The 27,733-nt window shown below is 48.3% G+C and overlaps 1 protein-coding gene across 4 annotated transcripts in view; it reads right to left on the reverse strand.

Annotated features, from left to right (window-relative positions):
* Window positions 1-9,298: 9,298 nt before the first annotated feature.
* Window positions 9,299-27,733, reverse strand: part of RNF216 (ring finger protein 216) — a 172,282-nt gene continuing 153,847 nt past the window's right edge. For all 4 annotated transcript variants that reach the window (XM_063090425.1, XM_063090424.1, XM_063090422.1 and 1 more), the window contains exons 16-17: window positions 13,225-13,294; window positions 9,299-12,473 (exon numbers count right to left, since the gene is read on the reverse strand). In XM_063090425.1, the coding sequence (XP_062946495.1) occupies window positions 12,154-12,473; window positions 13,225-13,294 (390 nt within the window). In that variant the 3' untranslated portion in view covers window positions 9,299-12,153. The remainder of the gene's footprint in view (window positions 12,474-13,224; window positions 13,295-27,733) is intronic.

Raw genomic sequence — 27,733 nt, forward strand, 5'->3', positions numbered from 1 at the left:
GCCACCATTCTCTATGACTGTGACTGCTCTAAGTACCTCATTCATATAAGTGGAACCGAACAGTATTTGTCCGTCTGTGACTGGCTTATTTCACTTAGCACAAGTCCTCAAGTCTCATTCATGTTGTGTATGTGTCAGAATTTCCTTCCTTTTTTTTTTTTTCTTTGCAGCTGGCTGGCCCGTATGTGGATCCAAACCTGTGATCTTGGTGTTGTAAGGCTGCGCTCTAATCAACTGAGCTAACCACCAGCCAGAATTTTGTTTCTTTTTAAGGCTGAATAATATTCCATTGTATGGATATGCCATTGGTTTGTTTATCCATTCATCCATCATGGACAATTAGGTAGCTTTTACCTCCTGGCTCTTGTGAAAAACGCTGCTATGAACATGGGTGCGCAAATATTTCTTTGAGACCCTGCTTTAGACTCTTTTGGGTGTATACCCAGAAGTGGAGTTGCTGGGTCATATGGTGATTCTATGTGTAATTTTTTTTTTTTTTTGTCTTTTTTGTGACCGGCACTCAGCCAGTGAGTGCACCGGCCATTCCTATATAGGATCCGAACCCGCGGCGGCGGGAGCGTTGCCGCGCTCCCAGCGCCGCACTCTCCCGAGTGTGCCACGGGCTCGGCCCACTATGTGTAATTTTTTGAGGAATCACCACTGTTTTTCACAGCAGCTGCACCATCTACATTCCCACCAGCGGTGCCCTGTTTACACACATGCTCCCCCCACAGCTCTGGACCTTGAGCAGTCACCTAACAAATGCAAATCTTCCTTATCTGCACAGGCAGCCCTCGCTTTGCCTTCTCAATGTGGATGTCCCATCCTATCTACCTCATCCCCCACTCATCTGTCACGAACACAGACACTATCGCTTGGAACAACTGTGTGCAGGAGCCTTTTACAAGTCTCCAGTGTGAATTGCTTGGAGGACAATACCTGGCTCACTTGACATTTTGATAGATGTGGCCAGATCACCCCCAAAAGGCTCCCTTGACACTTTTTGCGAGGTTGAGAGGTGAAAGGGAATATCTTGCATGTGTAAGTGTGTACAATGACCACCTCGTGCTGGCAGGTGGGCGCCAGTACAGTGCAAGGCCGGAGGGAGCATTGTGTCTGCCTCCTAGATAGGAGGACTAGCTGTGCCTGGCTGGGCCCCTAACTCAGGGTGTGACCTTGAGCTCATCTGTAAGAGGGAGCCACAAAATGAAGTCATAGATTCTGCTGTGGGCCATGTGAACACAGCTCTGGAGGGTGCTGGGACACTTCCAGCATTCCATGATCAGGTCATGGACAGGTGCTGCTTTGCTAGCAAAAATGTCCAATGTCTTGGCTCTTGTCTGGACCAAAATCAGCTCAGAGCAGTGACTAGACCATCCCCTACTGATGTGGAACACAGAGGAGCTGCTACCCACCCTTGGAGAAATATTAAATGGGAACATTCTTTTCTGCGGAGGTGCAGGTTAGAAACAAATCTTTAGTGCAGTGTCTGGGGAAACAGGGCAACATAAGGGAGGGGGATCTTGGTGGAGAGAAGGGCAGTGAGACCCCCAGCCCCAATGTTCTAGATTTTCTGATTCCTCAGCCCAGGCACCTGCAAGTGGGGAATGTGGGCACCAGAGCCTGAATTAAACTGGAAAGGGATTAGTTTTTAAGGTGGGACTAGGCCTTGGAGCTGGCTGGGATTGGCCCACCAGCCCACTTGACTGTGCACTGACTTCCACTGAGGCCAGTGGGGGTGGTTTAGGGGAAGATGTTGGAGGTAGATTCGGCTCAAACCCTGGTTCTATCATCTTTCTGCTACCTGACTGCTATCGGTACATTTTGGTTTATAAGAAACTGAAAGACACTGTAGGCAGAAAGGTATTTATTTATTTATTTATTTATCATTTATTTATTTATTTATTTTTGTCTTTTTCGTGACTGGCACTCAGCCAGCGAGTGCACCGGCCATTCCTATATAGGATCTGAACCCGCGGCGGGAGTGTCGCTGCGCTCCCAGCGCTGCACTCTCCCGAGTGCGCCACGGGCTCGGCCCAGAAAGGTATTTAATACAGGGACTCAAGAGCTCACGATATTATTGTAAGGTCTGGAAGAATAATCCCAGGACACCAGCAAGGTGGGGAGTCAGGAAAATTCAATTAGGGCACAGTGGGGGCAGCTTGTCTCTGCTCCACCATGTCTAGGGCCTCAGCTGGGAAGACTCAGAGGCTGGAGGCTGGATCCTTCTAGAGTATCATCTTCACTTACACATCTGACAGTTGATGTTGACTGAGCTGTTGGCTGGGATGTCTACCTATGGCCTCTGCATAAGTAGGCTAGTTGAGCTTCCTTGTAACACGGCGGCTGGGTTTCAAGAATCAGTGTCCCAAGAAAACCAGGGGGATGTGCAAGGCATTTTACGATGTAGGCTTGGAAGTCACCTGGTGTCACTTCTGTTTTCTATTGACCAAGGCAGTTGTAAAGCTCTGCCCAGGTTCAAGGGGAGAGTTTGTGCAAGTCCACCACTGTGAGTCATGGGGATTGTTCAAGGCCACACTGTAAGAAGCACACGTGGAATGGGAGCTATTATTGCTGCCACCTTTGGTAAATGTCACTTTTTTTTTTTTTTTTTTTTTAAAGATGACCGGTAAGGGGATCTTAACCCTTGGCTTGGTGTTGTCAGCACCACGCTCAGCCAGTGAGCGAACCGGCCATCCCTATATGGGATCTGACCCGTGGCCTTGGTGTTATCAGCACCACACTCTCCCGAGTGAGCCACGGGCTGGCCCAGTAAATGTCACCTTTGGAAAAGCCCTCCTTGGGCTTACGCAGTGAGCAGCAGAATCTTGTTTCTAACCTGTTTTGGGCTCCTCTCTATAAGACAGTGTGTTGGTTTCTGGGAGCCAAAGGACAAATGTCCTGATGGCGCTGTGCTCTGGAGGGCTTTGAATGCCCAGGTGAGAAGCTTGGGCAAAATATTGCCTGACCCGGGTGTCTTTTGCTTATGGTAGACATCTGCAGGGTCCATCTGGCTGGAAGAAGTGGGGCAAGGGGCGGAGGAGGGGAACAGCAAGGGAAGAGAGTCTGTGAGCTCAGCCAGGAGGCTGTTGTAGCCCCCCAGGAGACAGAAGCCAGTGACTGAGAGGATGTCACACCTGGTGAAGGTTTTGAACCTGGGGGGGAATCAGGGAGGAGGTGCCACTGCAGGGAGGATGATGGTGACGTTGGTTTGGGAGGAGCTGAGTTGGATGAATCCAGGGGTGTCCAGGGCAACATGTCTGGAGACGAGCCGATGTGGGGTGTGCAGCGTCACAGCAGAGACATGCGGGGAGGCCGTCACTGAGGACAGGCAGGGCGCGGGGGGATGAGACCAGGACGCAGGCCAGAGGCCTGAGGAAATGCCTCTGCTGAGGAGTTTGGAGCAGGAGGAGCCAGGACAGAGTCAAGGAGGGAAGACAGATTCCAGGAAGGAGGCGGCCAAACCATCCACACCAGCTAGGGTTGGGGACAGCCGAGGGTCACAGAGGCCCACAAGAATAATGGCTCCAACAAGATGACACTGGATTCGGCCTCATCCAAGGATCTGGGGGCAGGTTTTCCGGGGGGTCCTGGGGGTGTCTTCCTATCACATCCTCTGGTCCCAGGCTCCCTCCGGCTTCCTGCTCCACCCTGGTCCTTGTGACCCAAGAAAGATTAGAGGAGGGGGACAGACAGAAGGGCCCACAGGACGGGTCCAGGGACATGGGGTGGCCATGACAGCAGCTACAGCTCAGAGGTTCTGTCTCTGTGGAAGGAGAAGGGACATCCGGCTTTCTCCTGCAGTGAGGAATTAATCCGGCCTGGCCAGTACCGCAGAAGAGGTCATGAGGTCAGGCAACTGGGCTGTGACTGTGAGGCAGGAAATGGCTGAACTGGGATAGGAACTGAGGAAGCGCCTGTGCTTCCTGCAGTCCCGCTGAGGCCTGAGGAAGTCCCCGCTTCCTCGCTGGCGCCGCTCCCCTCTCCGGGAGGAGCAGGACAGGCCTCCGGGGGCCGTGTCAGACGCTCGCCAGTCTGGAGGCCGCGCAGGCTTGCGGAGGCCCAGACCCCCTCTGGGCGCCCACCTCGGGGCCACGTGGGCTCCCCACTGTGTGCCTGGTTCCAGGCTCTGCGAGAGCCCCCGCAAGGGGGTAGAGTCAAAGCCCTGTCTGGGGCCTGAGGCCACCCTGGACAGTGACTGAGGCCAGACTGGGGACGTTCCTTGGGGGCAGCTTCTAGGGTGCTGGGATAGGGCACAGCCATCTGGACCTTCCACTCACTTCCTTTGGGCTATAGGCAGGTTTTCATCTTATGGACACTTGTAGATCCTCATAGCCAGTGTTTCTTCACTGGGGCTGCTGAGAAGGTGAAAATCACCCTTAATGACTGTGATACTGACAGGCAAGGCCACCTGTCGGCTGTCTGTGTCAGAGGCCTAATTCTAGGCTGTGCTCATTTTCTTACCACAGCTTTTCAGAAATAAGGGGGGCGGGCAGAGAAAGAGGGAAAGAGAAAGAGGGAGGGAGAGGCTCGGGGCAGACAGGGAGAGAAAGGAGAGCTGAGAGTTGCTTAAGTGAGCCCGGTGGCCATCTCTGTCCCCATGCTGTCCTGGGCATAGGTGGCCCTTGCTGCTGCAGGGTGTGGCCGCTTGCTGCACACATGGGGCAGAACAGCACTTGCTTGTGGAGCAGATGCGCGTGGAGGTTGGTCTGCTGCCCCTGCCTGCCCCTGGCTGGCCTGTCGTTTGCTCTGGCCGTTAGAAGTGGTGGAAGCAGCGCTCAGGGCTGGACTTTGACCCGCCGGGGCTCTCCCTCTTCTGCAAACCCATGTCGGTGCCGGGTCTCCTTGACCTGGATGGGATGTACGGAATCAGATCCCTGGCCTTGGAGTCTGCATTTGGACAAGCCCCAGGAGGATGAGGAGCCAGGTTGGGGCTGCCTCCTGCCTGCCCGCTCAGCCAACTGTTGGGTTTAGGAACCCCCTCCGCAAAGCCCACCCAGCCTGCCGGGGCCACCCTAGTGCGTCCCATCCCTCACCTCATCCCTCGCCTCATCCCCATTTCTACCTGCCTGGTGTTTGAATTGCGTTTCTCTGTCGCCCCAGGACTGTCCAGCTGAGCAGTGCCTTACTAGGGCCCAGCCCAGGCCTGCACCCAGGTGTGCTCAGGGCACATGCACAGGTGCACCCTTGTACAGGGTGTGGGTGTGGGCTAAGTACCCCCAGGGGTCTGACATGGGGTTGGTTAACAGTCTCAGACTCTTTTGAGAGGTGGGTGGGCCCGGTCTGGTCAGGGGACAGCATTTTATCCTCAAGGAGCCACCAGAAAAGTGGTGAGGGACAATATGGCTTTGTATGACCATATGGGCCTGAGCCTGAGCCCACCTGGATGAGGATTCTAGGGGATAGCCAAGGAGGGACCAGACGATGTTCTTGGTGCTGCTGACCAGCACCATGGTCCCTCTGCCCTTTGCCAAGCACATTTCCTGTCTCATGTCCTCAAATTCTCATAACCTGAGGAAGACGCTGTAATGATTCCCACTTTACCAACAAGGAACAGGCCCAAGTACCCTGCCCAATACCACGCAGCTACATGATGGTGGAGCTGGGGCTGGAATGCCTGCAGGGCTCACAGCTACTCCCACAAGCTCTCTTCCTCCCCGCTGAGGGATGAGCCCACCCCAGCAGGTGTGGTCACTTGTGTGCCTCCAGGGAAGGTTTTGACTGGCACCTTTTTTTTTTTTTAAGTACAGTTTTGTTTATTTTTTATTTTAATTTAATGTTTAGCTAGAAAATTATTTTCTCAACATAGAAATGAAGGAAAACATCACAAATTAAATTTAAAGTCAATTGGTAAGAAACAAATTTAACACTCAAAGATTAACATCTTTATGGGCCGAGCCCAGTGGCGCACTCTGGAGCGTGCGGCGCTGGGAGCGTGGTGACGCTCACGCCGCGGGTTCGGTTCGGATCCTATATAGGACTGGCCAGTGTGCTCACTGGCTGAGTGCTGGTCACGAAAAAGACAAAAAAAAAAAAAAAAAAAAAAAAAGATTAACATCTTTAATGCAAAAAGAACTCAAAAATGAATTAGGAAAATCTAAGCAGGAATTTGGTGAAGGTCACGAGATAAGTCACACACCCGGGGTGGCCCGTGGCTCACTTGGGAGAGTATGGTGCTGATAACACCAAGTCAAGGGTTAAGAAGATCCCCTTACCGGTCATAAAAAAATTAAGAAAAAAAAAAAAAAAAAAAAAGGTCACACAACCCGAAGAAACATTTGTGGCTAGTAAGTACGTCCTAAGATGTTGTTGCAGGGGGTGGGAGGACGGGGCTGGAGCGGGGCGGCTGGCTCCTGACTGGCACTTTCTATTCAAGGCAAAGCAAGCCATCAGTCCTGAGCTGTCTGTGCCAACAATGTGCCCACGAAGGGAAAGGAAATAACAAAGAGGAACTGGTTGTCAGACTTAATCCCGATCAAGAGGGAGGACACAGACAGGGACTATAGAAGTGACCATGAGAACAGCTGAGCACCACTGTCAGAAGAGAATTAAGAGAATTCCAGACAGAAGGCCAGTGGGGCCTGTGGCAAGAGGCTCTCAGGGGAAGGGTGAATTGCAAATCTGTTTCAGAAGCACTTGCTCTTATCTTGTTTTGTGGGGGCTGGTGGGTACGGGGATCCAAACCCTTGACCTTAGTGTTTATTAGCACTGCACTCTACCAAGTGAGGTGCTCACAGCTTGTGAATGCCCAAACCGGAAAGGAAAAGCAAAATGAAAATGCGCACACTGGGTTAACATGAATTTTGTTTTTTGAACATTTATGACTGGCAAATGTATATAAAAAAGACACTTTTGAAGGACAGAAAAATAAAAATGCGGACAACTACCTACTAATGTTCCTGACTAAAAAGAAGCCGTTTTTTAAGTAGAGAAGAAAGTTAAAAAAAAAAAAAAAAAAATAAGTAAAGCGTTGATACAAGGGATGGCTCCATGAGGTCCAATTCTAGAGGACGTGTCTTAGGACAGAAAGCCATCGTCACACACACACACACACACACACACACACACACACACACACACACACCACGCACACACACACACACACACCACACACAATTCTAGAGGACGTGTCTTAGGACAGAAAGCCATCGTCACACACACACACACACACACACACACACACACACACACACACACACACGCACACACACACACCACGCACACACACACCACGCACGCACACACACACACACACACACACACACGCACCAACTGGTGCTTTTTACAGACTGTTCACTGGGGTACTGTGTGTGGTGGCAAAAACACTGAAGGCATCTGAATTTTCCCTAAAGGGAATGGTTGAATAACTTGTGGCAAACCTACACAAAGTATCATGGAAAGTATCCAAAGAACTAATTAGATGCATATAGATCTACAGACCTGGAAGACAGTGTATGATTGAAAAGGGAGAAAAAGCAAGTTGCAGTGAAAGGCACTTAATATCTTTACAAATGCCTCAAAGCCCGGTAAGTGGGTAGGTGTGTTGAAATGTGCTGGCAGGCGCCTGGGGAAAGGTGGGAATAAAGGTTGAGCATTCCTATTCCGAAAATCCAAAACTTTTTGAGTGCTGACATGGCAAAGGAAATGCTCACTGGAACATTTTGGACTTCAAATTTTTGGACCAGGGATAGCCAACGGTATGTATTCTGCAAATATTCCAAAATCTGAAAAAATCTGAAATCCAAAACACTTCCAGTCCCAAGCATTTTTTATTTTTTGGTGGCTGGCTGGTACATGGTCCCAAGCATTTTGGGTAAGGAATACTCAGCCTGTTATCACGAAGGTTAACTGGAACAGATTTTGGAAAAAAATATGTAGCAGAAGGGGAAAATAGCTTTTACTTATTTATTGAAAGTGCAGAGTCTATGATATTGTGCAAATACGTAAAATACAGAACATGCACAGGAACAGGGACTGGAGGGCATGGATAAATTAAAAATACACACTGATTATACAGAAGCTGGGAATGTGGGTAACTTGTGTCTTGAAACTTTTATTTCAGTAAACTTTTTTTTAGACCTGCCCCCTCCCCCAAACAAGCTAAATTGTTCAATAAAAATTTGGAAATGACAGAAGATAGCCCCATGTTTTATTAAAGTGTATGTGGTCCACCTGTATTTGGAGGTCATGGCTTCCTCACTGCCTAGTGCCAGCTCTCAGACCTTGGCGCCAGTGCCTGGCTGGACAGGCTGTAGCAGGAGGTGCTGACTCCAGAGAGTAAGAGGTTGTGCTGCCAGGGAGGGGTGATGCACATTTTTTTCTTTCAGTTTTAAAATTTTTCACTAAGTGCAAATACTAGTTTTCTCGCTCCAGTTTTTTTTTTTTTTTGACAGCTGGTGGTTACAGAAATCTGAACCCTTTTTTTTTTTTTTTTTTTTTTAAAAAGATGACCGGTAAGGGGATCTTAACCCTTGACTTGGTGTTGTCAGCACCACACTCAGCCAGTGAGCGAACCGGCCATCCATATATGGGATCCGAACCTGGGGCCTTGGTGTTATCAGCACCGCACTCTCCCGAGTGAGCCACAGGCCGGCCCAGAAATCTGAACCCTTGATCTTGGGTTCTAACACTGTGCTCTAACCAATTCAGCCACCCCTCTCGTTTTAAGACAAGTAAAATGGGATGGCTGCTGGGCACCGTATCACCGCAGGGAGCAAGCCCCCAAGAGGGTTAAGGTGCCAGCGCAGTGCTGCTTGTCCCGACAGGCTGCAGCCCCTCCAGCTGGGCAGGGCCCTAAATGCTGCGGCTTCTCAGCCAAGATGCTTCCTGATGCTTCCTGTTCTTGGAACTCTGTCCCCTTCTCAGCTGGATGGGGCTTCTCACCCTCACACCTGAGGTCCCGTGTCTGCTCTCCAGGGCCAAGTTGGCCCTGTCTACGGAAGGGGCCTGGAAGAAAGGCTGACTGCCCTTTTGAAGGGGATTCTGTGCTGAAAAATCAAAAATTAAACCTTTTGTGCCCAATCTGGGCCTCAGTAGCTGCCCAAGCAGGATTTGCATAACATAACAGATCTCCCCAACTTCCTCCCGGGCAGAAGAAGTGGGAAAACTTACTCACTCTCCAGGCTGAGCCGCTCCTGTAGGGACTGTCCAGCACTTCCTCTCCGGGGAGGTAAGTGCTGCTAGTTTAGATCGAATCACTCCCAAGGAATCTGTCAGTGAAGGCTGCCAGGCTGTCTGCTGCAGCCCCTGTAATTTGCCCAATTGTGCCATGCACAGAAATGAAACCAGAGGGAACAGAACGCACAAACATTTATTTACAAAAAGTCCAAGTTACATATGATACAGGCTTTTTACACACAGTAGTCGAGACAGAATTATTTTATGTATTTTTACTACCAGAAGGTAAAGAAAAAAATTTAATAAACTACTTAATCTTTTCTATTTTTATACAAAGTGACAGGTCATGCACACTTGCAGTTTTTAAATCTTTTGCTAAGTGCAAATACTAGATTCCTCTCTCCAGTTTTAAGGCAAGTAAAACGGGACTGTTACTGGGCAGTCTGTTGCCCTGGGGAGCAGACCCTGTGGCCCAGAGGGTCAAGGTGCCAGCTGCCTCAAGGAGTCCTGCTTGTTCCCTGACAGGGGCTGACCTCTGGGCTCCTGGCGATGACACCTATGCAGCCACTGGTCAGAGGACCACCAGCCCCTTTCTCTCTCTCTAACCCCATCATTAGTACAGGCAGGAAGAGCCCAAGGTCCAGGCCCGTCCCTGGAACGCTGAGGTGGTCCCTTGCGGCCACTTCAGGAAACAGCAACTATGCTAGTCTGTAGCCCTGTGGGTGGCCCGCAGGCCGGCTCTGGGAGGATCATTAAGAACCAGACACCTTCGATGGAGAAAGGCAGCAGTTCCCTCCCTAGCAGCCAAGTGTGGCCAGAAACAGAAGTCATCTCAAAGGACACATTCTCTAGTCTCCCTTCTCTCCATGCCAGGGCATCTTGCTAGGTGCAGTGGCAGTGCCACCTGCCTGGGGCTGTCCTTGTAGCTGCCCTAGAAGCACCCAGTCCCCATGTCCTGTCTTGGCCCCCAATGGAGCCATACGACCAGGTGCAGGGCAGCTGGAACTAGGGTCCCAGGCCAACAGGGTGGCTCAAGATGCCTTGGAGGGACAGCACTTGAGGTCACCTCCCTATCCACTAGGATATCTGCTGCTGGTCTCTGCTCTTAGAAATTCTCCCTGGGGAAACACACGGAATAGGCATTTAAGGTTGAGGACTGTCACTGCCGCATGGAGCCCACCTTTCCAAGGCACTATCTTTCAGGCTAGTAGCCAAGTTCAGACAGCCTATCAGGGGTCTCCTCCGTGTGCCCCCAACTGGCCCAGGCAACCACCTGTCTTCAAAGCCTCCATTCTGAGGAAAGGCAGAAAGAACAGGCATCTTAGGAGACCCTTTCCCCACTTTAATCCTTGCAATACATCTGAGAACCAATGGCAGTGAGTGACGGTGCCTGCCAGCCTTGGACACACTGGGTGGTGCTAGCCCCTGCGGCAGGAGGGCAGAGTGCCACACAAGGGGTCCACATGTAGCGCAGCCCCACAGGTCATGGGGTACCCCCATCTCTGAGGTATGTGCACTTTGAACCCCCTGGAACCCTACGGCAACATAAAGACAAGGACAAGGAAGGCCAATGCGGAATGAGAAGGTGACGTCTGCTGCCAGCAGGGCTGGCTCCCTGTGGAGCAGTCTGAGGCTTTAGGCCTCTGCTGGGCAAATGGGCCTAGAGTGATGCCTCAGATGTGGCTAAAGCCCTAGGTGGGACAGGTGGTGAGGAAGGTGAATGAGACCAGGCAGGGCCTCTGTGCACGTGCCCAGAGCTGACTTCCATCTGACCTCAGGCAAGGGCAGCTGCCCTCACACCCCAAGGTGCAAGGATGTCACCCTCTACCTGCCTTCACTATAAACTACTGAGAAAATACGTAGGAGGGAAGAGCTGCCCTCAGGCACCCAGTAAGGTGGCATTCTGGTCATCTGTACCCTTAGGGAAGCTCATCCCCTTATCCCCCACTGCCAAATAACTTCAGGGGAAAAGCTGTTCATTACCCAGTTTGTGGCAGAGAAGTCCCCCCCGAGGAATGGGCTGCCTGGGAGGGCCACCAGGCCTCTGTTACAGACATGTCAAGAGGATCTTTTGTTTGGCCAAAGCTACGGGACCATCCAGCCCTCAGCAGCTGCCTGGCATGGGAAACCGATTTCTCAGTTTGACTTTACAGAGACTGATGAAGAGAAACTCTAGGAGACCATGGAAAGCTGGGCAAATTCAAAGTGAGTAAAGAGGAGCAAACATTTGTGTGGATAAATGGCAGAACAAAACCCATACCATGAGATGGTTCTTGGCTGCCATCTGATCTGAATGGGCCTTAAGAGGGAAGAGGAGAGACCCTGAATGGTCCTCGTGGTGGCACTGGGCTCTGGACTTAGGCATCAAGGGAGATGTCTGTGGCTGCTTCACTCCCCAGGGCTCAGCTCCAAAGAGGAACAGCAGGGGCCCTGGACCCCTGAACCATGGGCATGGGGCAGAAGGGCCATTCCTTGAGGGCCTCGGCTGGGGGTGGCAGTTCAAAACTGTCAGCTCTCTCCAAGCTCCACTATTCACTATTTCATCATGACTGTGGTTCTGTCTGTGCTGCGGTAATGAAGGCCTATGTGGTTTTTCATTCTCACAGGCTTCTCCTGTTGTCTGCTATGGGAAGAGGAATGGAGGTAAATTATTTCCTCTTCATCTCCTTCTGCAGGGACAAAGCAGAGACAGGGCTACCTTGTAGCCAGGGTCACTGGGCTGGCCACTAAAATGGTAGAACTCTTCAGGAGGATTTCACTGCCCCCTTATCTCTGGCTCAGTAAGAGCCAGACCAATCCTGTAACAGGCACCCAGAGGCCACCAGCTGTGGCTACTCTTTAAGGAGCAGTGGCCCTTCCCAAGAAAGGAGTGGGAAGAATACCAGCCCATCCTCGAGAGCCAAACCCGTCACCCCTACTTAGAAGGCAGTGCCACAGTCCTGGGGGAGAGGAGGGTTCTCTATCCTACACTCCCCACCAGGCACCGGGTGTGAGACTGCTCAATGGGGGTTTGGGGGTGGGCCAGGCTTTGGGCCGTCAGAAGCGATGCCGTGGCTGGGGGCCAAAGTGCATGGGCAGGTTGTGCTCCAGGGGCATGTGCATAGGGCCAAATTCATAGTTGACACGTACGTTGGGTAGAGGGGGTACGTAGGGTGCTGGGATGGGACCCATGTTGAGTGGGAAGTTGTCAAACATGGGCCGCACGGGCGGCAAGGGGAAAGGCGGGTGCACGAAGGCGTAGGGTGGCATCTGCGGCGGGTGCAGGTTCTGCGGGACAGGCCTTGGGAGGGCTTCCATCCTCTGTACCTTCTCAGGGGGCTTCTCCAGCGGGGGACCGATGCGTTTGCAGGTGTTTTCTGAAAGGGAGATGGGACTTAGTTGAGAAAATCAGGCTACACCAACTCCACTGAATCCAGCCTGGGACCACAACAGCGCACAGGAACCCTGGGCCCTGCCTGGAGCTGAGGGACTGAGGGGAGCCTGGAGCGTGTGGTCTGAGAAACGACCTCTGACCTGCAGCATGTTCTTACTTCTGGACACAGATAAGAATACTCTACAGCAAGAAGGCTGACTAAAGCACAAAATGTAAAAGGCACTCCCACCCCCACTGTCACTATAAGAAACCAAGAACAAGAATATACTTCCCAAGGAGTATCACACTTCACGGTGGCACCTTGGAAGGCTCTTTGTCCAGCTCAGTACATCTGTGTGAGACTTTCCTTTAGAGCCAGAGCCTTGAGGAGCCATGTCCATTTCATTCTTTTCTTAACCTCGAAAGGGTCAGAGTGGGCCTTCTGTCTCTTTAGCCAGGTTTGGCTTTTACATGCTTTCTGAGCTCGAATCCATCGAGATGCCAAAACTGTATCCAAGGCTCTGATGGCCTTCCCATAAGCCTTAGTGGTAGCTGCACAGGTGGAGTCATGTAAAGCCACCTGAGAGGCAGCACCCCACCCCCGCCCAGCTGGGTTAAATGCCAGGATCCCCAGAGGGGGCCAGCAGCAGAAGCCCCTAGGTGGTCCTTTGCTCTGCTCCCTTCTGCACCTGAGAGCACTGGGCACAGGGCCATGTGGCAGGGCCTGTTGCTCTGTTGCTGGGGAGAGCACTTGCCTCCATTCTTTCTTTTTTGTTCCTCTTCAGCCTCCTTCTGGATTTCCTCAATTAGCTTCTCATCATCTTCCTAGAATAAAAGCAACAGGAAGGATGAGCTTGTAGCTCCATGCAATGCTGAGGCCCATGGGACATAGGGGAGGCCAGCTTGCTGCTAGTCAGCAGAGGGACTAAGCCAGGCCTGCTGCTACACTGTGGGAGCCTGGGCCTGTACAATGCTCATTCTCATTTGCCTGAGAACCTTCTTTCTTCAACTGAGTGGTGTTCCCACGAGAAAGCCCAAAGAAAGGTGTGGGGTGTGTGTGCACATGCACGGCAGGTGCTGCCTGGGGGTGGATGCTGCCTGGGGGTGGATGAGCACCTGTTCTGTTTACTACGCTGTATGGCAAGCAGAGGGAGAACTTCCGATAATCTGGAGGAAGGCAGGGGTGGGGTCTGGGGAGTTGGGCCTGAGAAGTTTCAGACTCCAAGTCTACAAACTCTGAGCACAGCAGCCCTTTGTGCAAGCCCAGAGAAGTCTTCCCAACTCCCGGAAAGGAGTTCTGAAGCTAGCCTTTAGCTCCTGCATGGCAGTGGGCTGTAAAAGGAGCAACATCTCTGCAGTAGAACAGCGGCGTGGCTCGATCTAAGAGAAAGGAAGGGCACAGCAGTTTAGGAACAATTCCTCTAAGACCTTGCTGTCTCCCCTTCTCAAACTCAACACTTGGTAGGCCCAAAATAGATAAATACAATTCAAATTTGGGTTATCCCAGACTGGGACAGGAGCCCAAGAGGCTCTTTGAGTACAGGCAGATGTGTGAGCAGTCCTCAGGGAAGCTCAGGGGCCACACTGGGCAAGGCCAGGTGTCCAGGTTTGTACCACATACAGTTCCCACATGCACCTGCTCCATGTAGTGGTGCTGAGGTTCAATTTACTCCTCAGTGGCCCCACAAAGAGGCTTTCCAGTTTATCATGGGACTGAAAAAACACTCTCTGGATTGAAAAAAACTTAAGATGGCGCACATCTTTCTTTCTTTCTTTTTAAAAGATGACCGGTAAGGGGATCTTAACCCTTGACTTGGTGTCAGCACCACGCTCTCCCAAGTGAGCCAACTGGCCATCCCTATATAAGGATCCGAACCTGTGGCCGTGGTGTTATCAGCACCACACTCTCCAAAGTGAGCCATGGGCTGGCCCCTTGGCCAGGTCTTCTAAGCAAGGAATGAGGAAGAAGAGAGGTGACAAAGGTTCCAGCATACATTTCAGAAGGTGCAAAATGCCCATGCATATCACAGAACACTAAGCCTGGGAGAAATCCTGTGGGCACCCTGTCATCTCTATGAAAACCCCAAGACATGGTCACCTATCCTTTTTGTGAACACTCCACACCGGGGAATTTACTACCCTACAAAGTAATCTCTAAGCAAATCAACATAAAGGGCTTCGGTAACTCAATAGCATTTGGTGGACACAGTTTGAAGGTCTCCATGTGAATGTTGAGATAAATTCTACAAACTGTCTAGATTAAGAGCCAGCAAAGCCTTTTGGAGCCAGTGGCAGGTCTAGGAAAAAAGATTGGGAGGAGAAAAAAAAGTATAGGAATGTGACTGAGAAAAGCTGGAAGCAGGAGGGTAGTGGCTCAGTGACCTTAGGCAAGTTCCTGAATATTTCTGTCTCTTGGTACCTCATCTGTAAAATGGGTCATTGTAAGGACTGAATGAGCTGAAGTATGTACAGACTTCTTAGCACAAAGTAAGAAGGCTCATGATTAAGGGACAGGAAAACTGTAAAAAAAAATGGCTGGAATAAAGATTTTAGAAAGATGATTAGTTTTAATCTTTTTTTTTTTTGGGGGGGGGACTGGTAAGGGGATTGCAAACCCTCGGCGTGGTGTGGTCTGCACCATGCTCAGCCAGCGCTGAGAACCCGTGGCCTCGGAGCTACCAGCGCCACACTCTCCCGAGTCAGCCACGGGGTCGGCCCAAAAGATGATTTAGTTTTAAGAAGTGGCACAGATTGGGAGATGCCCCAATATTTCTTCCAGTGGTTTCTTTATGGGTTTGAGTAAGACAGTGCCCTGACTCTGGTCATTTATTAATTATAACTCTTAGTACACCACCACCACCACTACCTCATCCCTCCTCTATCACATCACCTAAATGGAATTATGCCTGTCAGTCCCCAGAGGGACATGTAAAGCCTACGATGGCACAAGAAGGTACCAAAGCAATCACTCATTCGAACCTCTTTATAGCACAGAAGCTGAGGTCCTAGAGAAAGTAAATTGTTCAAAGTTAATGGCTGGTGAGTGGAGGACTAGGACATATGCTTCATATATTCCACAGTGTCACTCAAATAGTTTTCCTGGAGAAAATCCACAGAAAAGATATCCTGGAGATTCCCCTGTCCCCATCACTTATTTGACAGTTTGGTGGTATATTCATTCTTTCATTCAGACACATGTATTGAGTACCCACTATGCATCAGGCACTGTGTTGACTGCTGGAGATATAATAAAGAATGAGGCAGCCTTGGTCCCCCTCCCCTCATGGAGCTTACATTTTTGTGTTGTGACCACAGTTTTAGCTGGCATTCCACTTTGGAATTCCACACGGGCTTAAAGGGTAATTTCATAGTACTAAAGACGAACAACCACTAACCTATTCTCCTCAGATTCTCTCATGACATTTCTGTTAGGATAAATGAAAGATTCCAAGCCCCTTGTGGCACTGCTCAGGGTATGATCATGCAGAACACTTGCCCGATTTTTATCACTAAGCTTCCTGTGATAAATTCGAATGCTCCTGAATAAATCCAATTTAAGAACTCCCTCAGGAGGGTCTGAGGCACTTGCACAGGTGAACATGAGTTGAGCTTTCTGATACAGATCTGGCAGCTCCTGGAGGACAGACCGGCAAGGTCTACCTGATGGCAGGTCCCTGGCTTGCCATTCAGAGTTCTTCCTGGAGAGGAGGGGGACTCTCAGAGTCCTGAGGAAATGAAGCTGAGCTGTGTTCTTCACCTTTTGCAGAGAGCCACTGCAGAGCTTTTCTTCTGATTCCTCTCTCTGCTCTGATCACTCTCCTGATGTGGTTAGTGGATCAAGAGCATTTGTCCTTAAGCTCTAAGTTAGGCAGTGAGTGCCCTTGGAGTTTAAAGACTGTATTTGAGGGCCGGCCCGTGGCTCACTCGGGAAAGTGCGGTGCTGATAACACCAAGGCCCCAGGTTCGGATCCCATATACGGATGGCCGGTTCGCTCACTGGCTGAGCGTGGTGCTGACAACACCAAGCCAAGGGTTAAGATCCCCTTACCGGTCATCTTTAAAAAAAAGAAAATAAAGACTGTATTTGAGCACACAATGCTGGCACTCAACATATACTGAGCAATGATTTTACCATAAATAATGAGTAAATTGTCAGTTACACCAAGAATATAGGTCAGAAATTTCAGATTTCAACTTTCTTTTAAAAAAAATTTTTATTTATTTATTTATTTTAAAGATGACCAGTAAGGGGATCTTAACCCTTGAATTGGTGGTGTCAGCACCACGCTCTCCCAACTGAGCTAACCAGACATCCCTATATAGGGACCCGAATCCATGGCCTTGGTGTTATCAGCACCACACTCTCCCAAGTGAGCCACAGGCCGGCCCTCGGATTTCAACTTTCTCAACTGGTTGGAATTATAGGACACTGTGTTTAGTAACTTTAGAAAGAATTTAAAAATTTTTTTTAAAAAAAGAAAATATTATACTTTCAACCAATATGTTAGACTCTAAGGGGAAGATTTCTTACATCATTTGGGGTGGAAGTTTCTTCCACGAGCAGTTTCCCTTAAGCATTTCAAATTCCTTAAGAGAAGGCAGACTGAATTGTACACTTAAAAATGGCAACTTTTAGGGCCCTCCCGTGGCTCACTTGGGAGAGTGTGGTGCTGATAACACCAAGGCCACGGGTTCGGATTCCTATAAATAGGTATGGCCGGTTAGCGCACTTTGGAGAACATGGTGCTGACAACACCAAGTCAAGGGTTAAGATCCCCTGTCATCTTTAAAAAAAAAAAAAAAAAAAAAAAAAAAGCAACTTTTATCTCACATTTTACCACAACTAAAAAAATTAATAATGTTTAAAAAAGGAGGGAAGAAAAGTTTATGGTTGATTTTGAGGCTAAACATGAAGACTGGTCCCTCATCACAACATCTTGGGTTTGGGCTGAGTGAAAGATAGGGCTATCGAGTTCTCCTCTGGAGGCGAGCTCCCCTGGGTAACATTTGAGGCATACTGAGTATCATCATTCTGGTGACATAAAAAAGGCTTGCCATGTTGTAAATCTAGGACACACCAAGGCTGCTGGAAAGGGGGACAATAGGAGGGAAGGAGATGATGAGAGGCCAGGTGCTGAGCCGGATCACAGAACAACTGTCATCCCACCCTCCAGGGCTGAGTCTTGTACCAGAAGCCCCCATGCTGGAGCTGCCCTGACTGTGTGAACCTAAGCACTGAATTTACCCTAAAGCAGCATTAGCTTCTTCACAGAGAGGCAGCTGTTGTGGTGGGAAGAACTCCAACGCTGGGGTGCCAGACCTGGGCTTGGGTCCCAGCTCTAGCCCCCATTACACCTCACCTGGAGCCTATTCATTTCTAAAACAGGTTTGTTGTGAGAAGCAAATAACCTAACTTTTATAAAGTGTCAAGCGCAGTGATAATAGTAGTTTACATTTATTGAGAGCTTACTATGTGCCAGTTCTGGTTCTAAACACCTCACGTGGATTTCATCTTTACAACAACTTTGACTTAGGTACTACTAATTAATTCCCATATTACAGATGAGGAAACTGAGGCAGAGTTAGGTTCTAATCCGGGCAGCCTAGTCTCAAAGCCTAAGCTCTTAATCACATAAACCAACAGTTTCTCCAGAGTGTGACTAGAAGGGCTGCGGGAACTCGGCCACTGCCCTGCCCCACCTGTGTCAGATGTGACTATTTTAAGGCTCTGCTTTGTTCTAGAAAAAGTGTATCTTATCCTTCTTGAAATACAAGAGGGTTCTTTCTCTCCGGGATGAGCAGAACTCTTAAAACCTCTTTTCTCCACTAAATACAAGAAGTAACAGGGCAAAACAAAATACCTCTACTCAAGGAGATGAATAGCCAATAAAGCAGAGAAAGGGGCTATGTCCCTGGAAATTTTTAGTGAATAATTCTTGTCTCCTTGAGCTCAGCTCACCCAGAAGTGCATCTGCTATCCCTTAAAATGACCCATTCCATGGTCTCCCTGGCACTTGGCATTTGGGACAAAAGCCAGCAGATCCCTCTCCCCAGAGTGGGAACAGGGAGTACCATAAACCTTATCTCTTGAACCAGAAACCAAAGTTGCAGACCAGGGTCTACCAATGAGGCAAAAAGGATTTAATGCCTCATTTAGCGACTAAGTCCCTGATTGCCTCTGACCAGGGCACAGTTCTTACAGCCCACTTTTTTTTTTTGCTCATCTCAAGAATGAAAACTAATACTTCAAGATTTCCTAGACTGACATGTTTTATCACGAAGCCACCAAGTTACTTGAATACCATGGGGGTCCCTTAGAATTTCCTCACAGGGATTTGATTCACACACATTAAAAAAATGTCATTATGGGGCCAGCCTGTGGCTCACTTGGGAGAGCGTGGTGCTGACACCACCAAGTCAAGGGTTAAGGATGCCCTTACTGGTCATCTTAAAAAAAAAAAAAAAAAAAAAAGTCATCATTTCTTTCCCTAATAATTAAAATAATGTATATCCATTAAAGCAATCTTGGAAAAAATTTTACAGAACACCACAAATAAAAACGAATGACCTATAATTCCTCATCAGGGAACATTCTGGTATACGTGTATTTCCCACTGGCTGTTTTTGAATCTACATCTCACTTTCAAAACCCACTGAGAGTCCATTCTGGAAGGCCATGCTCTGTACCTGCAAGGTCCTGCAGCCCTGCACAGGTGCTTCACATGCCCTCTTTCCACAGGGGGTTTGTAGGGATTTTACAAGAGGACACTGAGGTTCAGAGGATGCAGAGATTGCTGAAGACCACCAGAAGTGAGGCGTGCAGTGGGGAACTGGGCAAGAGGTCTGGACTTACAGACCCCATGGGTATCCAGGCAGGGGTGCTCAGGGTGGGCTGTTAGGGAGTGGATGCTGGTCTATATGCTCCACACTCAATAGGGATGTAGACTAACTTTCCCTTCGCACCTTGTCTACTCAAGCCAGCGGGGAATGGTGGCAGCAGCAGCTTTGTCTGTGCTTGCTGCATGGATCCCCCAACAGGGGCCCCAGTGTGTGCCCCTGGGGCCCCAGCACTCCTCTCCATGGTCTTTGGCATGGGCTGTAAAAAGGATCCAGTGGGTCTAGATGAGTTCCCTTCTCTGCCCTCTTTCTGGCTCCTCCTAATCTCTATGAAAACTTTCAAATGGATCCTCAGAACTGGCTCTTTTCTAACAAGCAAGGCCAGGCTGAACTGGAAGGGAGTGGATGCTGGTCAGTGATTAACATGTCCCAAGACAGCAGGGGCTTAAAAGACTGAGTGTAATAACACAGCAGGCTAGAGTAGAAGTGAACCCACCAGTGCCCCTATCGCTACCCATGGAAACTCTAGGAGGAGAACCCACGAACCACAACGGAATTAGACAACAATCGTGAAGGAGGTGTGTGAAGCACTCCATGGTGGGCCGGCGCACCCCGAATGCAGTGTCAAGGACTAAGCACCAAAGCGAAATGTGAAATGGAGCACCACCCACCCAGCAGATCTGGAATAGCAGTTTAAATAAAGAAATAAGCAGATTACATCTTAACAGGGAGAAGATTTTATTTCCTTTCCTTGGATTCTCTGAGCTCAGCAGGATACAGAAAGTGCTGGGCCTGACACAGAAGACTCTGGCACGCTTGCTTCACATGCAGGTGGGATGGGTAGGGAGGGGGTGAGACACAGCAAGAGTTTAATAAGGGGGGATGGCACGGGCCCAGCCTTCTCCAGAAACTCACTGCAGCTGATGGCAGGAAGTAGGGTAGAATTCACCAGAGAGATTTTAATTAATAAGAGAAAAACAAAAAGAACCCCTTGACTTGTCCCTCAACAAGGAAGCCCCTCAGCTCTGTCCATGTAGCAGGGCCTGAACAGAAGGAAGCAAGAGAAACTACAAGCGGTTAAAAGGAGAAAAAGAGAGTTTCCACAAATCAGATATTAACAGTAATCACCATCCACAGGCTGATGGCTCCCAAAATAGATGTTTGAGCACTTAGCATAAAGCTGTTTTTGCCAAAATCTTTAAAAGTCCTTTTGAGTCTCTGTTTTCCCAATACTTGTGGTCACCAGGGTTGGCCTACACTTGCCTCCCTTCTGTGACCATGGAGGAAGGATGGGTGACTTTTTTTCATTTCACTTTTTCTCCCCTTAGAAGGGTGGCTGGGAATTGCAAGTCAACTGCTGCTTCCCCTGCTATGATTTTGGGGGCGGGGTTTGGGCTGAGATCCAGGGCATGTGTGTCCACAGCTGTTGTTAATAAACTTGCAATGATTTCATGAAAGGTTTCCAAAGAACTGAAGATTTAGTTTCAAATTATTCCCAGATCAGCTGCAGATCGCCTGAGCAACAGCAGACCCTAACCCCCACCCCCAGCTGTCCCCTGCAACAGGAAATTGGGGGGAGGAGGCTGGGGGAGGGTGAAGCCAGCCTGGCGCAGCACATGCTGTGCAGCTGGGGGCTGGAATGGCCCAGAGGGAGGCTGACAATGTGTAGGGGAGGAGCAAAGACTACACAGGCTCTTGGCTGACCCTGGCTTCAGCGGCCATCTCTTTAGGTCAAAGAGGCCCAGCACTCAAACACTTTTCTGTCTAGCATGCCTCCTCCACAACGACCTGGAGGCGAGGGAGAGATGTGGCCATCTTTTGACTCCTGTCAGGGTCAAGTGCTCAGCCAGGGCCCTGCTGGGATCTGAAGACGAGGTGTACCAACATATTCTGTTCACTGGACTGTGCCTCCTGCCCTCCTTGGTAAAATCCTGTAGTGACACTGAAACCCAATCTGGGACACACCCAATTAGGACAATGTCATAGTGGTAGAGCTGCCAGGCCCTTTCTGCCATTTGCAACTTGAGTGACGGTTCCCAGTCCTCTGTGAGGCCCACCTGCTTCACTGGCTCAGGGACCCCCGTGGACACCTACTGGCCATCTCCGTATTTATGGAAGGAGCCTGACCTTGGTCAGAAGACCTGGACTTGCAGCCTGGTTTCACCAAGCTCAGGATCCTGGGCAAATGACCTGAACATCGTTCTCATCTGTAAAACGGGCAAGTGCTCCCCACGCCCGGCTGTAAAAATCATACCCAAGAGTCTGCAAAACGGGCTCACGTGGCCTAGTGCGCATGTCTGTCATGGCAAGATGAGGAAACAGAGGACAGTTTCAATGACAGCTTGATGATTACACTCATGTCCTCTTTTACCTTCTTACACAAACGATATTAAAAACATTAAATAACAAGAAGTAACAAGTGAAGGCCAACTGTGGAAGCTGGGGGATGATGGGACAACACTGGGGGTCACTCGACTACTCTTTTCTTTTCTAGAAAGTTGTATTAGTCTGTTTGTGTTGCTATAACAGAAATACCTGAGACATGGTAATTTATAAGGAAAAGAGGTTTATTTGGCTTACGATTCTGGGACAGCTGCATCTGGCACGGGCCTCAGGCTGCTTCTACTCATGGCAGAAAGTAGCAGGCAGCCAGCGGGTACAAGCAGATCACATGGCAAGAGGAAGCAAGAGAGAGAGAGGAGAGGAGGTGCCAGGGTCTTTTAAACAATCAGCTCTTGTGGGAACTAACATAGTGAGAACTCACTCATTACTCCCCCCACCTACGGAGAGCACTAATCTATTCATGAGGGATCCGCCTCTATGATTCAAACAGCTTCCAGCACTGCCACATTGGGGATCAGATTTCCACATGAGTTTTGGCAGGGACAACACATCCAAACTCTATCAAAAGTCAATCTAAAAAGTTTAGGAAAAAATGCTGAAGCCCAAAATTAGTTTCCATCTTAAAGTTTGGAATATCTTTCCTTACAGGTTTTTACCTTTTTCTTATCAACCCTCTCAAATACTCTTCTTCCTCCTTTGTTTCCACAGCATCACATCCCTTACCTGGCCACTCAAGCAAGGGTCTCAGAAGTGCCCAGTGCGGTCCCCATGTCTGACCTACCAGGTTGATGCTGCACTCTTCAACAAGGACCCTGGCCTACTGGTGTTGGAACCACTGAGGGGGAAAGGTAGGCCTGGGGGCTTTATCTAACATGCCAAGAACAGAGGACTTGGGATGGAAACCTGAGCTACCACTTACTGGCCACAATCTTCAGCAAGTTTCCTCATTTGTAAAACTGGGATGATACATCTGCCTTAAAGTATTGTTACAGAATTAAATATACTAACAAATATACATGTTAGCTTCAATCCACTGCTGGTTTGGGAAAAATGAGTATGCCTCCTAACCAAACGGCTAGGTGACAATGGTACCAAATTGGTTGTAAAAGCCCTAGGGTTTCATTTGAACTGAACAGGTTTTACACTCTCACATTCAAAAAACAAAGAAGTTGCAGAAAACAATCCTTTACGGTTCCTCATAGCCAAAACCCAACACACTCACTCATTTTGTTTTGTATTTAAGGAGAACATGCTGTTATGAATTTTGCCACACTCCTAGACTCTAGCCTGCTAGGTGATTATTCTTCTGAATGCGATTTCTTTTCTTTCTTTTTTTAAAAAGATGACCGGTAAGGGGATCTCAACCCTCGACTTAGTGTTGTCAGCACCACACTCTCCCAAGTGAGCCACGGGCTAGCACTTGAATGTGATTTCTAACAGTAATGTACAGATACAACTCGTTAACCCCCTTAGCTAACACTCATGTAGCCACACACGGACAAGAAAGTCAGTACATATGGATTTGAATAACTTCCCCTACTGCAAAGTAATGCTTGTTTATTTACGTGTTGAGATCTGGCTTTGCATTCTGCCCCACTAATTCAGAAAACTGTGGTTTGCTTCTCTGTTTTTGTTTCCCTTCCTAAAGACATCTTATTTTATAAGACTCTTGGTTGAATGCTTTTGGCTTATTTTTGATAACTAACAGAGAAAGAAAGTTACTATTCACCATTTGAGGTCTTAATATGGAGTTAGTTCAGGTTCCCAAGCAATCGCTAGTCATTAAGGATGAAACTCAACTTCTCTCCAAACCATGAAGGGATCACTCCCTCGCTGACAAACAAGAGATTCTTCCTGGCCTTGCTGGTTAATTAAGCCAGAGAATAGGCTCGCATGACAGTGCATGCTTTGTTTCACTGAACTTCTGAATGGCTTTGTGTTCTCAGAAGCCCTAACAGATGCTGGGTTGGAATTCAATCAGTCTCCCGGTGAGAATCAAGGAAACGGGGCTGATCCCTGTTTTGATGGGAACGGGACAACTGGAACAAAATCTTTGTCTATGGCTACCAGAGGAAATCAGAGGGATTTATATTTGCCTGACTGACCTCTTGAATTTAAATTTGAGCAATTTAATCTTTCTCAAGCTACAAGATGACAATTCAACAAGAAAACAAGAGGGCAGTTGTATGCTATGGCACCCAAACAAGGTAACAGTGCATGAGAAGACTTTATAACCAATTCCACGTATGGGAAGAAAGGGGAGTGGCAGGAGAACAAACAAGAACAAGAGGGAGGGGGACTGGCCAGTTAGCTTAGTTGGTTAGAGCATGGAGTTACAACTTCAAAATCAAAGGTTCAGATCCCTCTACCGGCCAGCTGCCATAAAAAACAAAACAAAACAGAAAATTGCACAATGGGGAGAAGGAAGAAAAACAGCACCAAGGATAGGCCACACTGTTAAACATCCGCCCTCAGGTGGTGACTCCCGCTCTTCTCTTTGTTTCTGGAGATGAAATGTTGCCCAAGGAATACTTGGGAGCTCCAGCTGAGTAAAAAGAATCCTATTTCCTCATGAAGTTCTAGAGATGCTCGGCCCCCAGTATGCTAGCTGGATGGGACTGAGCAAGTCAACCAGCAGAACAGCCATGTCCCAGGATGCCTTTCACAAAGGCCGTGCGGATTACCTGGCTGGAACTTCCCACTGTGCTCCCTGTTTTCACATATTTCCTCAGTGACTGGAGGGCAGGCTTGCTTTGGGTCTCATTGGGTCAGTTAGTCCAGCTTCCTGCCTAGTGAGGAGCTTGTTCCTTGACAGAACATTTCTGCTATGGGGGTGCCTGGTTTCCGTGGAGGACTTGCTGCTTTTCAAAACCGTGGGTAGGGCCAGCCCGTGGCTCACTCAGGAGAGTGCGGTGCTGATAACACTAAGGCCATGGGTTCGGATAATATTTAAAAAAACAAAAACAAACAAACAACCAAAAAAACCGTGGGTAGCTCTGAGGATCATGTATTTCTTTAACATGGGCTGAGGTCGGCCTCTAGGCCACCCCACCCCTGGCCAGCAGAATGGTTTGCTGTGGCCTTCCACAGGAGGTAGCCTGTGAGCCTGACATGTTTTCTTTCTAGGCATGCTGGAGATTTTCTGCCTCAGAGGTAAAGATTGGTAGCTAAAAAGACTTTTTTTTTGGCTTATAAAGTGCTGGCTTGAATGGTGTTTTAAAGATATTTGGGGGCCGAGCCCGTGGCGCACTCGGGAGAGTGCAGCGCTGGGAGCGCAGTGATGCTCCCGCTGCGGGTTCGGATCCTATACAGGAATGGCCGGTGCACTCACTGGCCGAGTGCTGGTCACGAAAACGACAAAAAAAAAAAAAAAAAAAAAAAAAAAAAGATATTTGGGAAGAATGACCAATTTTAAAAACTGGGAGATTTCACATTAAAACACAGATTTCCAAGCTCTGTGGAGAATCTGAGGCCATGGCAGCCCTGAGCATAGCCCCACCTAGCAACAATCTTTGGGAGCTGAGTAGCACCCGTTTGATAAGCCTACCCCCTCCTCTCCTATTTGCTACAGTCTCCACCAAGCCCTACTGTATCCTAGACCTGGCTACTTCATTCATCTATTATCTGTTCTTATCTGCTCCTGTGGTAATTTGGGCCTGTGACCCCAGCTATCCATGCTGTTGTTTTCTATGTGTAAATCTTAAGTTTTTTTCCCTCCACATTAAAAATATAGATATATAGTATCACTTTTTGTACCTTTTTTTTTTTTGGACTGGTAAGGGGATCGCAACCCTCTGCACGGTGGGGTCAGCACCACGCTCAGCCAGTGAGCACACTGGCCATCCCTATATAGGATCCAAACTCGCGGCCTCGGTGCTACCAGCACCGCACTCTCCTGAGTGAGCCATGGGGCTGGCCCACTTTTTGTACAATTCTAATGTAAGCATGTATAAAATTTAACACATTTTCTATTTTGGGGATATTTAATGTGGTTTCTAAATGTACTCTACTTTAAATAACTTAGTGAGCAGTTTAGTAGATAGACTTTTGTGAACTTGTCCAGTTGTCTCCTTAGGAAACTTTTTCTAGTAAGTGAACTGCTAGGTCATGGGTATACACATTAAAATTTCTGATTTGTATACCCCAACTGCCCACTATGTCCAATTATCTCACTATGTCCACTATCTCCTACCAACAGTGTAGGAGATGGTCACGTTCCCATATTCTCACCAACATGGGTATAATCAATCTGAAAAATATCTGTTAATCTGACAGGTGATATTTTCATTTCCCTTTATTTGGTTATTAGAGGGTGGCTGTTACACTACTCCAACAGATTGTGGCTAGGCAGAAAAGCAAGCATCTTTTAATAAGTTTTTTTGCCTACTTGTAATTCTTTTTTCACTTCCCCTGTCCATTTTTTCTCAGTTGGAGTGAAGAGACTAAGTTCACTCCCCAATATAACATCTTCCCTCTCCCATAGTAATTTTTAGTTGGGTCTATGATGACCTAAAATAAAGACTACTTTCCCCAGTTACTCTTGTAGTTGGTGAGGTTATATGATTAAGTTCTGGCTAATGGGATCAAGGAAGTGACTTGTGAGAGCTTCTGTAAGCACAACATTCCTTAAGAGGTGGATGGGCAGGCTCTTTGTCCCTTCTATCCTGTTCTGCTGCCTGGAATGTCGATTTATCAGCCAGAGCGCCTTTTGAGACCATGACCACATATGATCGTAGTCTATACTCTAGGAATGGTACAGCAGAATTCTGGATCCAGCTGGGTCCCTGACCGTAACTGCTATCCCATCCTGGGGCTGTCCACCTCTGCACTTACACATAAAGGAGAAATAAACTTCTATCTTGTTTAAGCCACTGCTATTTTTGGGTTTTCTGTTGTTCACGGACAAATCAATCCTTATTAATATAGGGATATTTATTGATTTCTTAGTGAGTCATGTTATCCTTTACATATCAAGAACACTTATCTGAAATCATACATACGTTATAACTTTTTCCCCCAGTCTTTCATTTATTTTTATCTTTGCTTAAGGTTCTTTTGCCAAAGTAAATTTACGTTTTTTTAGTCTGGCCTTGATGCAATGCTAAGAAGGACCTTTCCTTTTCCAAGATTATTAAGGTCATCTCCCTTGTTTTCTTGAAGTATTTCCAAACGGTTAGCCAAGTGCCCCAAACAGCTATCAAACATCCTCTTTATATAGTAGCCAGTGTGATCTCGAAAACTTAACCCCCCAGTAAAGCCCTACAACAGGCCCCTACTGCGAGCCCTCAGCCTGGCTCTAGCCCAGGCCCTGTCACCTCCCCTGCAGCTCCCCACCTGGAGGCCATGCAGGCTTTCTTCCTTTGACATCTTCCGAAGGCCTTGCTCCTCCCCCACAGGTTTCACTGCAAATGCTGCCCCAGAGACTCTTGCCCACATCACTCTATCTAAAGCCACCTCCCTCCTCCACTGCCTGCCATTCTCTGCTGCATCACACTTATTATTCCAAAACAGTACACTAAAGACTCTTGTTTTAGACTGAAACTGTATACTCCGTGAGGACAGGGGCTTTTCTGTTCAGACTAGTTCTAGCAACACCATATAGTTAAGAATGAACAAATGAATCAATCTATCATTTCTCCACTGATCTGAAATGGCATTTTTTATCGCACTTATTAAATTCTTATAGTTCTCTTACTGGTCTCTATTTTGTCCCTTAGATCTATCTGTATGTTCTTGTGTTAGTTTACATGGTTTTGATTAGTTTAACTCTATAGTAAAAATTAGTTTCATATTCAAAATTATAATCATTTTTTTCAAGAAAATAAATCCTACTAAATTTAGATGTGAATTGCATTTAATTTCTAGATGACTTTGGAGAGAAGTGATCGCTATGTAATATACCATGTGTCCCCTTTGAGGACAGACATGTTTCTCTAATACCTATACCCTCATCACTCTGCCCCAGTGAAAGCCGAGAAGCACCTGTCATCAGCCCTGCCTCCCAGTGGGGCCTTGTGCACTTGCTCCAGGGCAGCAGGGAACTCACTGCTACACTGAATCACCAAGTCTTCTCACATTATCACA

The sequence above is a fragment of the Cynocephalus volans genome, chromosome 3 (assembly GCF_027409185.1).
Source record: "Cynocephalus volans isolate mCynVol1 chromosome 3, mCynVol1.pri, whole genome shotgun sequence".
Lineage (NCBI taxonomy): Eukaryota > Metazoa > Chordata > Mammalia > Dermoptera > Cynocephalidae > Cynocephalus > Cynocephalus volans.